Source organism: Sorex araneus, chromosome 4, assembly GCF_027595985.1.
Source record: "Sorex araneus isolate mSorAra2 chromosome 4, mSorAra2.pri, whole genome shotgun sequence".
NCBI lineage: Eukaryota > Metazoa > Chordata > Mammalia > Eulipotyphla > Soricidae > Sorex > Sorex araneus.
The window spans coordinates 14773647-14790498 of record NC_073305.1 but is presented as its reverse complement, the minus strand read 5'-3'; the positions used below and the strand labels follow the sequence as shown (position 1 = coordinate 14790498).

General features: G+C 39.6%; 1 protein-coding gene across 1 annotated transcript in view; it reads left to right on the top strand.

The window, feature by feature from the left end:
- COL6A5 (collagen type VI alpha 5 chain) overlaps positions 1–16852 on the top strand; it is a 95303-nt gene that overhangs the window by 53308 nt on the left and 25143 nt on the right. Inside the window, exons 27-34 of the mRNA XM_055135047.1 lie at positions 429–491; positions 1857–1919; positions 5784–5819; positions 5923–5959; positions 9303–9314; positions 11318–11802; positions 14225–14315; positions 15211–15861. Coding sequence (XP_054991022.1) covers positions 429–491; positions 1857–1919; positions 5784–5819; positions 5923–5959; positions 9303–9314; positions 11318–11802; positions 14225–14315; positions 15211–15861 — 1438 coding nt within the window. The remainder of the gene's footprint in view (positions 1–428; positions 492–1856; positions 1920–5783; positions 5820–5922; positions 5960–9302; positions 9315–11317; positions 11803–14224; positions 14316–15210; positions 15862–16852) is intronic.

Here is a 16852-nt window from a genome sequence, read left to right as displayed (position 1 = left end):
CCTTACTTTATACCATCAGAGATGATTCGTGTAGTAGAAAGCAATTATTAGGGCCCGAGAGATAGTACAGCAGGCAGGGCTGTTGCCTTGCATGCAACCAACCCATGTTTAATTCTAGGTACTGTGTCTGTGTATGCATTATATAGTTATATCAGATATTTAAGATAAATTTCATTTTGTACTGGAGAAAATCATTTTGTACTGTTTTGGGGGGTGGGCACATCCAGAAGTGCTCAGGTCTTCCTCCTGGCTCTGCACTCAGGGGTTGCTCCTGCAGGCCCAGGGATCATATGGAGTATAGGGATCAAATCTGGGATGGCCAAGTGCAAGGCAAACACCCAACCCACTCTACTATGACTCTGGTCCTTATTTTTATACTTGTATAGCAAATATTTTAACACTTTGATTTCTTATGTCTGAATCTTTAGGGTAGTGTTGGTGAGCCTGGAACTCCTGGAGTACCCGGACACAAGGGATTTAAGGGACGAACAGTAAGTCATCATCAATTCTAGAATTAATAAATGTTTCTTTGGGAGGCTTTAGCTTTTATATTGCGGTGATAAACATGGATTACAGCTACAACCCAAGAACATCTAAAGTACCACTTTCTAGTTCTGTGAGCTTCAGGCCACCTTTTCAGCGTCACTATTTCTGTAACTTGAGAGTTGAACTGTATGAACTTAAGGTCCCTTTTAGCACTATAGGTCTCTGGTTCCACGAATCTATTTTGAAGATTTAGAGATTGATAACTGGCTGCTCCAAGAAATGTCAGGGCTTTCCAGGCTTCTCTAAAGTACATAGTAAACCCTCTCATTCGAACATCTGTGAGGGGAAATGTAGCTACTCTCTTCCTATTGTGTCCTTGAGAATTTTCTGACAATTGTAGGACCCATAAACCATGGTCATATGCAGTACTTGTTTCAGGGAATGCTGTTGAGATCTTTTAATTGACAAAGTGCACAGTAGAATAATGTTAGACTTACTTGGAAACAAACTGCTGAGACTAGCATCCTTTCATTTTAAAATTCAAGTGTAGTATCAGTGGTCATTATCAGTGTGAAAGAGCTGTAATTCAGCATCTTCTTTCCATCTGGCTGGATAAATTTAATTATCATCATATCCATCACCTTGAGCTATGGGAATGACAACCCCCATCCATGTCCTCAGATGTATGTGGGGAAATTTTTTTCTTATTTGATCCTTTGTAGAGAGGAGGTTTTATAAATTAGAACTCTGTGTTCCCTTTTTATACTTATTTTATTTTATTTTTATATGTATATATTGATAATTTCTGAAAAATCACAGAAAATCAAAATAGCAGGTAAGTAGGTATCAAGACAATCAATATGCTGCCGTGTCTTTATCCAGATTTTTAAAAAAAGCCAATACTAAGAAATGAGCAAACTGGACTTCTAGCAATCAATGCTGGTTATATATTGCATTCAGAGAATTCCAATTGTTAAAAGACATATAAAGAGTATGTATATTTTTATTTTTACAAAATGCAATCCCCACCAGGAGTGATCCCTGAATGCAGAGCCAGGAGTCAGCACTGAGCATCGCCAGGTGTGACCCCTCCTCCAGAAAAAAACTAATGCAATTCTAGTTTGTGACTGATTAAGATTTTAAATCCATCCAGAACCACAACAAAGCATACCATTAAAAGAAGAGGCTAGGAGAGAAATGGATGTTTACCAATGATTAAGAATAACCAGGGTTTATTACGAGTCAACAACTTATTTGAATTAATAGCTGCTTTCTTAAAATTTAAATATGTGTGTGTGTGTGTGTGTGTGTGTGTGTGTGTAAGTCCCTGGATCACTGATGTGGAAGCTAATGCATATTCCTGTCTGCAGCATCTGACAGGCTCCAAAGGTGAAGAGGGATCTCGGGGAAGCCCTGGCCCTCCTGGTCGGAAAGTAAGTATGCTCACGAGACATGAGAACAATAGTTTATATTGTTTTCTAAAATGTTCAGTGGAAATAACACAGGAATTAAAGGTAGAAGCATGGGGGTTGCAGTGCCAACCCTACTTTGGAGCTCTGATAATGCTAACCCCAATTCTAATTCTAATTCATGGGCCAGCCACTGGGTCTCTCAGTCTGTGTGTGTTCAAAAAATGATTGAGTGAGGCAGCCAGAGGTGTGATCTCTCCTCCACCACATGCATTCATTCGGTGGCCATGAGCTACTTCCTCACCACCCCCTCCCCCTCTGAGGCCCCAGCCAACATAATAATCTTATTGGGTGGCTGTGCTGGGAACCTCTTGCTATACACCCCAGACTACAGTGCTCATGCCAGATAGTTCTTTCCTAACTCTAGCAGAGTCTTTATCCAGTTGTTCCTCTTTGGATCATGACAGAATCTGTTCACAACTGTGCTCTTAATTTATAGTTAAGTATTATGGTGCTTTGCCTGCCCCGTTTCGATTCCAGGGTAGCTCACAGCTCATTCAGTCATTTCATTGGGACCCTGCTTCTGGGGTGCTAGGAACCAAGGGTAATTGTCTATCAGTCTGTCATCTCATTGCTCAGGTTGTCATTGATTTTCTCGAGCAGGCACCAGTAACGCCTCCATTTTGAGACTTGTTACTGTTTTTGGCATATTGAATATGCCTCAGGTAGCTTGCCAGGCTCTGCTGTGCAGGTGAGATACTCTCGGTAGCTTGCCGGGCTCCCCGAGAGGGGCAGAGGAATGGAGCCCAGCTTGGACACGTGCAAGGCAGATGCCCTATCGCTGTGCTATCACTCCAGCCCAGGAACCAAGGGCAATTGAGGCTTTTAATATCTAACAACTAGATATTTAACAAGTAAATATGATAGATGTCCAGAAGTTATCTGGAATCAATTAATTCCCAAGTTACAAAATCATAGCATAACTGTCTCTCTGTGTCTATACAAAAAGGACATTGCTGTAAAGCAAGCTATGCAAAGGACATAAGGAAAAGAGAAAAGCGACATTTCACTTACAAATACAAATAAGTATCAGAGGTTTGCTCCATGGCTTGGAAGCCGGCCTCACATGCTGGAGGAAAAGGCAGCTCAGATAGAGAAGGGAACACCAAGTAAAGTGTGGTTGGAGGACCCGCTTGGGATGGGAGATGCGTGCTGAAAGTAAACTATAGATTGAACATGATGGCCACTCAATACCTCTATTGCAAACCACAACACCTAAAGGGAGAGAGAGAGAACAAAAGGGAATGCCCTGCCACAGGAGGGTGGGTGGGAGTAGGGGAGGGTGGAGGATGGGATATGGGGGGGAGGGAGGGATACTGGGGTCATCATCGGTGGAGGAGAATGGGCACTGGTGGAGGGATGGGTATTCGAGCATTGTATGACTGAAACACAAGCAGGAAAATATGTAAATCTGTAACTGTAACCTCATGGTGATTCATAAATTTAAAAAATAATAAATTAAAAAAATAAAATAGTGGTTCACACACAAAAAACACACAAATCCAGAAATCTCAGAAGAGTTTGACTTTACAAGTCACTTTACAAGTCACTGCTTAGGGGAAATGAGTGATTAATCAACAAGGGATACAGAACACAAAGGAGAAGTTAAAGAAGTACAGAGGAAATGGGAGTGCCATTGGGAGCATTGTGATGGGTATTACCTGTAAGCCTAAACTCCTTGTGGCAGAGAAAGCACAAGCCAATGTTATCTACACTCAGTTTACCTCCACAATGACTTATCCTTGCCTAATCACCTCCGAAGGTAGCTTTGAGGTAAGTCAGATGTAAACACTCCATTTAAGCTGTAAAGTTCAATGCAAGCATTCACTGTTACTGTTATTTTTACTAAAGTTTTAAAAGTAAGGACCTGCTGCATAAGCTTCATGAAAGTTTCTTGCAAAATTCCATCCCGTGAAACAAGTTGATGGAGTTTCCCAAACCATTGTTGCTGCTTCCTTCTTTTCAAAAAGTAAACACTCGAGAGGTGTGGAAGTATGATCACAGCTTTCCCCTGACCATATATTACAAAAGAAATGTAGAAGAAGCCCCAGAGATGGTCAGGCACATCTCCCATTGTTGAAATATCCATTTCAGGGCTTCTCCTGTTAAGATGTTTACATGTCTTTCTTTCCCTTTACCCCTAACAAGTGAAGTCAGGTCAATCTTCCCAGCCCCTTTGTCTTGTGTCGAGGACAGTAGGCATTGATAAGAGTCGAAGAACTACTTTAGTAAATTTTAAGTGTTTTCTGACTACATCAATGGTTTTCTTATCTTGTGACTTTATAAAGAAAACAAAATGCTGTGTATTTTTGTGGACAGCTAAAGCGAGAATCTACTAACTGTAAAGGATACTCTGAGACAGACTTTTACTTTCTTATGCTTTAAGGAACTGGAAAATGAGTCATGTGGATGAGAATCTCATCTTTTGAGTCAATCTTGTCTAAATGTACCTCCTTTTCACATCCTGGAGCTCTCTTTTGGGACTCCCACACGTGTCTAGTCTTGTGATTGGCCTGGTTGGTCTAGTTGGATGCAATTTCTTTTCTCATGTCCTTTAGCCTTATTCTCTGTTCTCTTAAGCTCCTGTTCAAAGTTACTCTTAAGCTCTGCCTTTCAGGATACTCAGTGCTGATCATCTGTTAAGATGTCACTGCAGGCTCCATTTCTTAGCCAGAAATTCTGTTCTTCTCTCTGTTTAAACTGTTCCCATCTCTTTAAATGGTTTCACATTCTTACCTGTCTCCTGCTATAACTTGTAAAAGGAAGGACAAGACTTTGTATATTTTAGTGAGATGAACAATTTCCTGGATCAAAAATAAAATATCTTTTCTGAAGGTGCCATTAATATTCGTAGTTAATGCCACTAACATACATTGAGCATCACACATTCAACAAGCATTTTAACACCTATTTGGATAGATAGGTGAATTGAATGGTTGGATAGATAGGAGAATTGAATGGTTAGATAGATGAGTGGCTGTGTGGATAAATGTATATACATACATATGTAAGTATGTATAAATGGATGAAGATAAGTAATGAATGGATGAATGGAGAGATGACTTTTTTGTCATTTAGAATAGAGATTTTCTAGTTGAAGTAAGTAGGTCAGTGAAATTCTGTGGGTGAGAGCAGGTGATAGTATTTTCTGAAACCAGCAATCAAGCAATTATCAGTTTCTTTAGAAACCATGTGCATAAACATGTTAAGAGCCAGCTGTCAAGAAAAATATTAATCTTAATCAGGGAAGTAAAAAGGAGAAAGGAAAAAAGCTCAAGCTATCAATATAGAAAAACTGGCTTTAAAAAAAATTAACCTTCTTTCATTCTTTCAATCAATTAGTTTTTTTCCTTTGCTGCATAACCTTCCAGCATCTACAAGATTGGTGCATATGTTCCTCTTCTGTGTAACGTCCATTATGTCACATAGGTGTCTTTGGTTCTTTCATTCAGTAGAGATTGTATTCTGCTTGAGTTTTAAAATGCCTTGAACTGTAATATTATTAGCCTTTGAATACTTAAAAAGTTCCTCTCCTAAAAAATATGCACACTGTTTCCTTGTGAGAAATATCCTGCCAGAATTGTATCTTTACTACATATATCTTTACAAATTATTTTGTTTTTTCTAATTTTACACTGAAAGGATAAAATTAATATTTTGGGGGTGGTAGATGGGGTGGGAAAGCACTATACTCCCCCAGTTCAGGAATATTTAAACTGTGTTCTGTAATATATGCATTAGAAAAAATAGTGGGTCTTTCCTTTGAGCTTAGTTTTTCATTATAGACTCCCATTTACATGCCAATAACTTGTTTATTTTTTCCTCTAGGGTCCTAAAGGCATGCCAGGGGTGTCTGCCTACTCTGTAAGTATTTCCTTATTCATAAGATAAAACCCAACAAGAATTAAGAAGTACTACTTAGAAATCTCTGTGTTGATGTTTCTTTACTTTCTCTTTGTATTTATAGCTATGTGAGCTGATTCAGTTCATGCGGAACACTAGTTGTAAGTATAAATGTGGCATGGAATTAGACTATCTATCAGTGATTGGTGAGGGAATTTAGGGCTCATTGTGGTATTTAGAATCATCAGATCACCACTGGCATGATGTCATATGTCTTCTGTCAGTAGATGGGTTGTGAGTGCCTGATGTAGGAAGTGCTCATGTAAAAGGAGGGAGGAAAATATTTATAAATGAAAAAACAATGGCTTTAGTTCCTAATGTGTGATCCACAGATGGAGAGAAACAATTAAAGACCAACTCCAAAGGTGTATGAATTAGCTTAGTCTAATACAAAATTATATACAAAAAGACAGAGAAGGTATAGTGTTAAAGATTGACCAAAGGTAGCTTTAGGTTAGAGGGTTAATTATTTAGTCAATGTAGGCTCTGTATATTGTGGTCACTACCCCCAATTAAAGGGAAGTAACATAGAGTGGCATGGGAAGTTTCAAAAAAGGAATAAAGCGATAATCAACAATTCAATAAGTTGGCTTTAGTTGTGAAGAAAGAGAAAATGAGATTGGAAAAGATCAGTTATTTCATTATTAAAAAATTATCCAAAGGAAACAAAGCAATTGGAAGAAAAACTGTAGATAAAGACATAATTTAGGAACCAGAGCAATAGTACAGCAGGTAGTGTGCTTGACTTGTATTCAGCCAGTTACATCTCTGGTTTTTTTCTATGGTTTCTCAAGCACCACCAGGGTTAATTCCTGATTGCAGAGCCAGGAGTAACCCTTGAGCATCACCAGGTGTGACCCAAAACAAATCAAAAAAGTACATAATTTAACTACTGCTCATTATGAAAAAATACCCACATATACTTCTTACATTTAAAGAATAATTTGATTATAGAGCATCACTAATGAAACGAGCAGAAACAGTTTTGAAATCTTAAAAGATAAATAATATTTTCATTTAATAGCATAAATTTAAATTACATTCTTGTTTTACTTAAGTAAATATAGATACATAGAACTAAATACTAGAAAGTAGAAAACTATAACAACTGCTAGTTGTGTTAGGGTGATAGAATTTTAGTGATTTGTCCTCATGTTGCTATTGCTATAGATGATAAATAATTCTTATACAATTACAATCAGATGAATAAAAAATGGGAAAATTGGAGAAACTTTACTGAAGAAGTCTGCATCAAAATGTAGTGATTACAAGAGTATAGCAAGGAAAAGATAGCAACAACAAAATGAAAATTTAACATCTTTGGAAGATCTCAGGTGGCGAGGCTAAATATTACTTGGATGAGGAAAGAGGGGAGAAATTGTCCTGGGAAATTGATTTTGTAGAAAAAGATGTTGCGTTTAAACATCTTAGAAGTAGATAAATATCATATGTCCCTCAAATTGAAATCATCTACAGGCAGCTGATAAGATGGGACTGGAATAATGGAGAGTGCCGGGTAATTAGAGGCAAATGTGACATTACTAACATGTCTATCGTGTTCAGCTACATGGATGGGTAAGCTTCCCAGGAATTTCAAACTAGAAAGACAGAACAGAAACCAAAGGGATAGACACAGATAGACATCTTAGCAAAATGAGTGGGTCCGAAGAACAGCCAAGATGGCATTGCAGACTTGTCTCACTGATTGTAGGCAACTTGAAAAGAAGCCAAGAAGCAAATGGGACAAAGATTCTAAGAAAGGATACCTGAGGGGGAAAACTATTATTGCTGAAAGGATAGAAAAGCTCTTTAGAATGTGAGAAGAGGGGAGAAGCAGTTCCAAGATCAGAGGAAGAAGTTAGGGTGAAGAGCTATTGTCAGGGAGATTAATGTGCAATATAATAATCCAACTCCCTCAGGAATTGCTGGTCTTCTCGGGGAAATCAAATGAGGTTGACCCAAGGAAGACTGTAGGAGATGGGAGGGCTGACTCTCCACCCAGGAGCTTTGGGGGCTGGAAAAGATTTTCCAACTTGGAATGAAATGAGTTAATCAGGAAATAATGAGGTGTGGAAGACTTGGCAGGTTCTTTAGCCAGACCCGGGTGCTTATGTGAACACCAAAATATAGAAGGGAGATGATGTTTTCAGTGACAGGACTTCAGAGGTAATTTGGATGGTCTCAATGGTACATGATATAACCTAGGCCTTGCAAGGTTGGATTCCAGGTTTAATGAAGCTTGTTGAAGACCATGCAGGGGTGAGATCTTGGGTCTTCAGGTGGGAGCTGAGGCGGAATTGGAGGAGAGAGACGGTGGTCAAGAATAAAAGAGGAGGGACCAAATGACTGAAGCTTTGAGGAAGAAATACCTTAAGAGGGAGTGAGAGTTATAGAACAAATACATTTTGAAAGCCCCACCCTAAAACACGTCATGTAGTTTTCCCAAAGTCACCTCCCCTTTCTGGACTCCACCAGGTGGGACTGTTTCCAGAGCAAGTGCTGCTAGTCTCAACACCGGGCTGGGGTCTGTCAATACGGGGTTGTTCCCAGAAGAGGTATCTGGTTTAGGTCTTAAAATCTAAGGAGGCTGTGGGCTACTCATGCTGTCTGCTGGCGTTAGAATTTCAGAGGACATAGGCTTAAGGCAAATGAAAGGTGACAGTGGAATTGATGTGAGGGAAGTCTGTGTTATAGGAGAGGATGGATGGAAGGCCAGATTTTTGCCAGTGTGAGTTAAAATCTTTTATTATATTGAAGTGACTCATTTGCTTCTTAGAAATTGAGTGGAATGACCATGGAAATTGCTGGACCTGTACTTTCTAAAGATGTACCAACATTTCCCCCTGATTCATCACTTTTTATGGAGTAAATCACTTAAATCAGATGCTGGGTTTTCATTATTCCTTTACGTGTGGAGACAACTCAAATACAGCCCACATGCACACACACATATATTTAATAAATTTATATAAATTATATATATAAAGTTTTGTTTGGAAATCCCCATAGTTCACTGGGTGTTGATTAGGAAAGAAAATAATGCCCAATATTTTAATCTTGTCTTGTTAAATGATTCTTGCAAGGCTATAAAAGAGAGAAAACAAATTGAATTCTAGCTAACTTGCCACTTAGAGGCTCGTCTATTTTGCTTCACCAAGACAAACAATTAGTGTTGAGGTTTCTTTCCAAATTCAACCAATGTCTGCAGTATTGAATCACAAGGAGAAAAGTTCAGGAGGGTTCACCAATCAATGACCATAATGTGTGTACATCTACCTGCAGCCATTCAACCCGACTGCCAGAATTTAGTAATGCTCCTCATTTGTAATAAGGATTCAATGAAACATCAACCTTTGTTGGAATTGGGGTTATTGGGATTATGTTTTGATTTGTGCCATATAATATACTTTTCTCTCTCTTTCTCTCTCTCTCTCTCTCTTATAGCTTGTTGGAGAGGTGAGTTTTCTAACTATACCACGTTTCTTGTTGAAATAAATACTGCCTCCTGACAACACCAAATTTTTAAAAATTTTTCAGGTGCCCCCCAGCCCCCTACTACCTAGATATAAAGAACTTCTCTGCTTTATGGCAACACTTCTGTTTGGGGAGGACTATAGCTACTCATGCTGTTCCAAATTGACTAAACTATGGTAACTGCCAGGCTTTGGCCTTCAGCACGACTAATCTTCCCAGGTTTTGTCACAGCTTTCTGCTTGGTTGCCCACCGAGCAGAGCTGTGTGGCTGGGGAGTTGGTGACTGGGCTTTCTGCTTGACTACATTCTGACACTCACTTCTCACGACCCAGAACTCTACCTTATTCACGGTGCTGTTTCCTTTCCTCTCTCTGGTACGCAGCCTTACCTTTTCTCTCCCTGATGTCCACCACATCACTCGGGCCCTGCCATGTGTGGCCTTCCAAGGCTTGATGCAATTTGTACCACCTGACATTGTAAACACCTCAGATGGATGGTTGTCTTTGAAACTGCTTCTATTAACCTGAAGACAAGACCTCCAGCTGAAATGGGCCTTGTGGGGTGGGGAGGATGACTTTGAGCTTATCTCCAAATTGTAAGCCATTGACTTTAATTCCACCACACACAGAAAATGTCAAGCACATATAAGTGGCCCATAAAAATGGCATGGACTCGAGTGAAGCTAATCGGGTAACTTGCTGGACACTAGGGAAGGGTAGTACTGTAACACTGTAGCACTGTCCTCGCATTGTTCATCGATTTGCTAGAGTGGGCACCAGTAACATCTCCATTGTGAGACTTGTTACTGTTTTTGGCAGATCGAGTAGGGAAGGGTGACATCAGAAAATAAAAAATAAATAAAAATTACGCACAAAAAATATAAAAATCACCCCTGAGAGAATCTGTCATGATAGATAAGTCTCTATAGGTGCTATTCCTTCACTAATAACTTTTAGAACAGTGCTAAGAAAAAGGAATGTGCTGTTTTCAGCACTTAATGTTCATCATTGGCTTTGACATTTAAAAATGTCTCCGCAGTAAAATTCCTGAGAATCTTGAGAGAAGTAATATTCCTGAGAGAAGTAAAAGAATATAATAACATTCTGTCTCCTATTTCTCTTGCTGAGAACAGTGGCTGTGACATGGGATATGCTGAGTTTAATTTGATTTGGGGGGGGACACAGATTGGCATGGTAGAATAGATTATGTAGATAGGGCTGTTTTAAAATTGATTTTTCTCTCCTTGTGATCAGACCTTAGCAAAGACATTGAGAAATTAGAGTTGATACAAGGCAGATTCCTCCTGAAATTCAGCCATCATGTTAGTATTCTAATTAAGTTCAGTCATCATTAGTGTTGACTTGTGAAAAAGTCAGTAGCTGCCTGAGAGCTAGTAGACACGCTACCCAGTGACTACTCGTTGAATAGTCTTTATCCTCTGGAACCACAATACAAGAGTCTTCACACCTTTCAGCATGGCAACCAGTCCCTGGACCAGTCTGTCAAGGGCAGATCCACAATTGCTTCAACTTTGTATCCATTTCCTAGTATTTGTCACTCTCTTTTTTATTTCATGAGTATGCAGTAAGTATTGAATCATATGTGGATGACAATCTTCTAGCTGACTTAATCATTATTAAGAGAATATTTTTGAAGATTTTTGAGGAGAGTAGATTTTCCCAACTTCCAGTAAGCCTTAATTTCCTTCTATTACTTTTTAAAATTATACCTGCCAAAAATATCACTTTCTGTGAGCTAAGTTCAAACACATGCAAATATTTATGTCACCAATATCTTAGTCAGGACACAGACCAGTCCTATCAGTCCCAACCACCCTTTGACTTGCATTTCTTTCCCTCCTTCCCATGTATCTACAACTTGCATGTTCCTACTCTTAATGTGAACCAATCACACTGGAGGGAGGGAATGGGGAAGACTTTTGATCCAATGAAATAACTAAATTTGTCTGCTTTTCACTTCTATAGAGAGGTGTCCAGTGTATCCAACAGAGCTGGTATTTGCCCTAGACCAATCCATTGACAATGAAGAATCAAGATTTAAGGAAATGTGTGACCACATCATTTCCATTGTGGAGAGCCTTCACACCAGGACAAATAACTGTCCTGTGGGAGCAAGAGTGGTGGTGGTTTCCTATGGTTTACACACCCATTATCTTATCCGTCAGTTTGACTACCACAGCAAGAAACAACTCCTCCAACTTCTTTCCCAGATTAAATATCAACCCCCGACAGGACCCCAAGACATCGGTAGTTCAATGAGGTTTGTGGCCCGGAACGTGTTCAAGAGGACCCCTGCTGGGGTCAATGTGAGGAGGGTGGCCGTGTTTTTCAGCAATGCACGAAATGTCAGGATGTCATCGATCATCACAGCCACCATGGAGTTTAGTGGCCTTGACATCAGTTTGGCAGTCATTGCTTTGAATGAAAGGATCTTCTTCCAGGCTTTTGAGGTAAGAGATTCCCTTGACAACTGTTTCATGTTTAAGATTCTGGTACTGACAGGCTGGAAAGGTGGGGAGTAATGAGAGAAGTATGGCTTCTTCAACACATTGCCATTTTCATGGCTGTTTTATTGCCAGAGTCCCTGAAATCCCATGTCTAATAGGAATGGTATCAATAATAAGAGAAGCCAGATTTGTGTGCCTCTTGCATTCCCAGAACTTTCCATACTTACTCATGAATTCTCACAACTCTCTGGAGGCATGCAGCTGTCATTTTCAGGTAAAACATGAGGAAACTCTACTAAGGATGTAGCTAAGTAACTCAATCCCACTCAGCCTCTACACAAAGGGCTAAGTCAGGCTTATCTCTTCCAGCCTTCTACAGATTGGCTGGCCTTCAATTCTGTTATCTGTTTACGCTTTCCCACAGAACTGTTGGACTTAGCCTGGGACAGATGAAGGTTAGGGGTTATTTGAACCCCTCAGGTTGTACAGTACATTCGATTTTTATAAAAGAGGTTCTGTCCCTTTCATAGCTTCATATTCTCGTGGAATCTATGCTTCCCTATATATCTCCCCCCAAACAAACAAAACTAAACCAAAGGAAAAAAGATTCAAAAACCCTACATCTTCTGTTTTACTGGTTTAAAATATACTCACCATTATCCTTGAAATGCATGCTCCTGGAGTTTGTGTGAGCCAAGAAATTATGCGTCTCTCTTCAACTAAATTCACACATCTCCACTGAAAAAATAAAAATTAGCCTAGTCTACCCTAGGGAGAATCAGTCTGCTTATAACACATCCAAGAATTTTTTGGAAATAAGAGCCCAAAGGAGAGTCATAAAAGAGGATTTTGTAGGAAGTCAAAGATTTTTGTATAAAAATAAAATGACCTCCAAACATACTAGAAAACTTATGTAGTTTTTTTGTATCTCCCTATTAGAACATAGGTAAATTTTTTTATCTGATTGTTCACTTCTACATCCTAAGCACCTAGAATAGTACCCATAATACTGTTGGTATTTGTAAGGATTCATTGGATAAAGAGAAAGAGCAGGTGGTTTACACCTGTGAATAGACTTCTTTGATTTATCAAGGCAGCATTTAGTCTTTACATGGTGGGAAAACAAGCCAAATAATATACTTTTTTCATTAAAAAGTGCACAGGAGGGGCTGGAGAGATAGCACAGTGGGTAGGGCATTTGCCTTGCATGTGGCCGACCCAGGTTCGATTTCCAGCATTTCATATGGTCCCCTGAGCACCGCCAGCAGTAATTCCTGAGTGCATGAGCCAGGAGTAACCCCTGTGCATCGCCGGGTGTGACCCAAAAAGCAAAAAAAAAAAGTGCACAGTAATGAAATTAATGCTTCCTAGCCATAGTCATTTCCAAGTATCCACGTAGAACTTTACCGAACAATGGGAATGTGACTTTAATCCTTCAGTTGCCCAGGGGAAATAAAGAGGAAGCCACTGTATGGGGGTGATATACATTTTTCTTTATAAGGCAAGTGTTTTCCTTGGATGGCACTTCACACAGATCAAATGCTGTAGAATTACTGACTCACTGAATGCACAGAATGGATGAATATGAATGAATATGATGTATTACCTATTTAGCATGCATTAAAGACAATGTAATCAAGAAACAGAATCAGAAAGTGTACTCCTAAGTCTTTGGAATAGACCTGGTGTCTTCTGTCTGCTGCCCACTCTTTTCTGAAATAGACTTTTCTTTGGAGATAAGATTGAGAAAGTCCACTTGACATCTGAAATATGTGCGCTTCTTCATTACTGTTGGTGTGTTTTGTTTGGGGACAAACCCAGTGGTCTTCGGGGCTTACTCCTGGCCTTGCTTTCAGGGATCACTCTTGGCAGAGCTCAGGAGACTTTATGAAATGCCAAGAATAGAATCTGGGTTGACAGTGTGCAAGGCAAGTGTTCTGCCATTATACTGTCTTTCTGACCCTTAGATGTGTCCATTTAAAGATAATGTGATCACAGTGGAAATAGTTGAAATCATTGCTTTGTAAGGCAAAAGATAATTTGTAAATATAGAATGTTTGCAGGAACAAACTTCAGAGGCTGATGAGTGGTACTTAATCCACTGGTACATAGTTCAAAGTGTATACAAATTCAGTGCATAATCACAGGCATGGAAATAAGAGAGGGATGCCCTAGGGGGTAAATCTAGTCACTATTTTGTGTCCATTTTCTCATAAAGTAGAAATGCTACCCTAAATGAGTGTGTGTGTATGTGTGTGTGTAAGAGAGAGAGATACACAGGCAGAGACTGAGAATGTGAATACACTACAGAGTAAAGTGAGATTATTGGGTCTTTCTCAAATTAATTTTTAAATTGGGTGCATATAGATTTCTACTAGTGACTGGAGAAAATGACCAAACAGCTTCTACTTCTTTCTCAACACAGTTTGACGACACTGGGATGTTTCAAGTGATCCCCAGTTCTCCGGGATTGGAATATACATTAGAAAGACTTCAGCGCTGTACACTTTGCTATGGTAAGACAATAAAGAATAACTTATTGTGCTGAAAATGCTTAAATGCCTTCTGGATGAGTTATTAAATATGACTTTATCGGGGCTGGAGTGATAGCACAGCGGGTAGAGCGTTTGCCTTGCACGCGGCCAACCCGGGTTCGAGTCCCAGCATTCCATATGGTCCCCTGAGCACCGCCAGGGGTAATTCCTGAGTGCATGAGCCAGGAATGACCCCTGTGCATTGCCGGGTGTGACCCAAAAAGCAAAAAATAAATAAATAAATAAATAAATAAATATGACTTTATCTGACATCTCCATTTTTATTACTGATTGTACTTTAAATTCTGGTCTTCTAGTACCCTCTGTCAGGATTTTTTTAAATTTAAGTATTTAAAATTTAACATTTCAATGGTAATAATTGGGTTGATTTGGTTTAATTAATTCAATTTACTATTCCAGACTTTATGGATTTTTATTGAGGGACAGCTTAGTAGTCTGTATCCAAAACCTCTAAAATATAGAGCATCTATATTTATTTTTTCTTTAAAAATGTTTTATAGAGGCCACATTCAATAATGCTGGAGAACCCAATATTTGAGGATCTATGAGCTGCTAGGGAGTACATTCAAAGTCTTTTATCACTTGGGCTGTCTCCAACCCATGAATGAACATCTTGTCTAAACGAGTTTGTTCATGGCTTGTAGATGAGATATACTTGTTTTCTAAGTCTTCTTTCAATAAAGACCTTTTCATCTTGTCTGTAAGTGACCATAGAAATATTGCTACATTAAAAAATTTCCATATGTGAGATTAAAGAAGTATTAATCATATTATTTATTCTTGTTCATTAGTCACTTGGTCATACGCATCTTGTGCCAACACTGAACCAATGATGATTGTCTCTGTATATTTTCAGATAAGTGTTTTCCAAATCCTTGCACCAGAGAGACTGTTTTGCCTGAAGATTCATTCATGGATGTAGCCTTTCTCTTAGACAATTCTCGGAATATAGCAAGTGATGAGTTTAAGGCTTTGAAAACCTTAATGATCTCAATACTTGACAACTTTAAAATTGCTTCAAACCCTTCAAGCCCAAGGTCTCGAGGCGACAGGATTGCCTTGCTGAGCTACTCTCCTTGGGCTAGGTCCAGTGCAATAAACATAGAGTTTAACTTTACAGCTTTAAGCAGTCAAGATCAAATGAAGAACCACATCCAGAATAACCTCCGTCAGCTAAATGGAGAAGAAAACATTGGCTATGCCTTAAGGTGGAGCATGATGAATCTCTTTCCAAGTACACCAAACTTGAGAAAACACAAGGTCTTCTTTGTGGTGTCAGCTGGAGAAAATCTAGAGAGAAAAGATGCCTTAAGGAGGACTGCCCTGAAGGCTAAGTGTCAAGGCTATGTCATATTTGTGATTTCCCTGGGCTCGACACCTGTGGACTACATGGAAGAGTTAGCCAGCTACCCACCTGATCATCATCTGATACAACTTGGGAAAATTCATAAACCAGAGCTGGATTATGTTGTGAGGTTTTTAAAGCCATTTGTATACTCAGTCAGACGTAAGTTATTATTTCTTTTTCCCCCTTTGATATAACAAATTGATTTTTGTTGTTAATATTTATAATCTAACATTGTATTTAGAGCTAACCCAAATGTGTGGACCAGATGAGACGATTCCTATTTGCACATTAGTAGGATGCAGTGACGCCTTGTTTGTGATAGTTTCTCTTAATCAAAAATCTTGCATTAGGGGCTGGAGCAATAGTACAGAGGGTAGAGCGTTTGCCTTGCACGTGGCTGACCAGGGTTCGATCCCCAGCATCCCATATGGTTAGTCTCCTGAGCACTGCCAGGACTAATTCCTGAGTGCAAAGCCAGGAGTAACCCCTGTGCATCGTCGGGTGTGACCGAAAAAGCCAAAAAAAGTCTCTGCATTAGAAAGCTCAGAATAGTCGGCTGTCCCCTGAACCACATCTATGGTTCGCTCAGCCTGAGGGAACTCCAAGAGCAATTAGCCACTAGATAAGTCTCCAGGATAAGCATGTAAACACAAGTTTTTCCTGCACATCCAATTTGCTTCCAACATGGATGAGGGTAGGAAAACAGAATGGTGTTGTGTTGCTCCTAAGAAGTCTGAGCATGCAGGGGGGGGGGGGAAGACTTGATCTCCAGTAGCTCAAAGCCTCCAGAGCATCACTGAGTATGGCACTAGAAGCTCTCAAACACCTCTGGAGTGGGCCTGGTATGCCCCATCCTGCTGAGTCCAGGTAACAGCACTTCCTCAGGTGCTAGTACTGAGCCTCCAGTCTAGTTTTCAGAGTATCACTAGAAATTGCCCTCCCTGAGAACAGGGAATTCCTCCTCACTCACCCACCCAAAGAGAGTCAGAGCAAACATATCACATAGAAATGTCAATAAAATGCTGGTGTCAATTCAGGGTGTCTAGGGCGAAGACTGGGATTCTCTATTTCTAACATGCTCCTCAGTGATGTCAGTGCATCCGGTCTAGGAATTGTACTTTGAGGAGCAAAGCTGTAAGCCAGAGCTCTA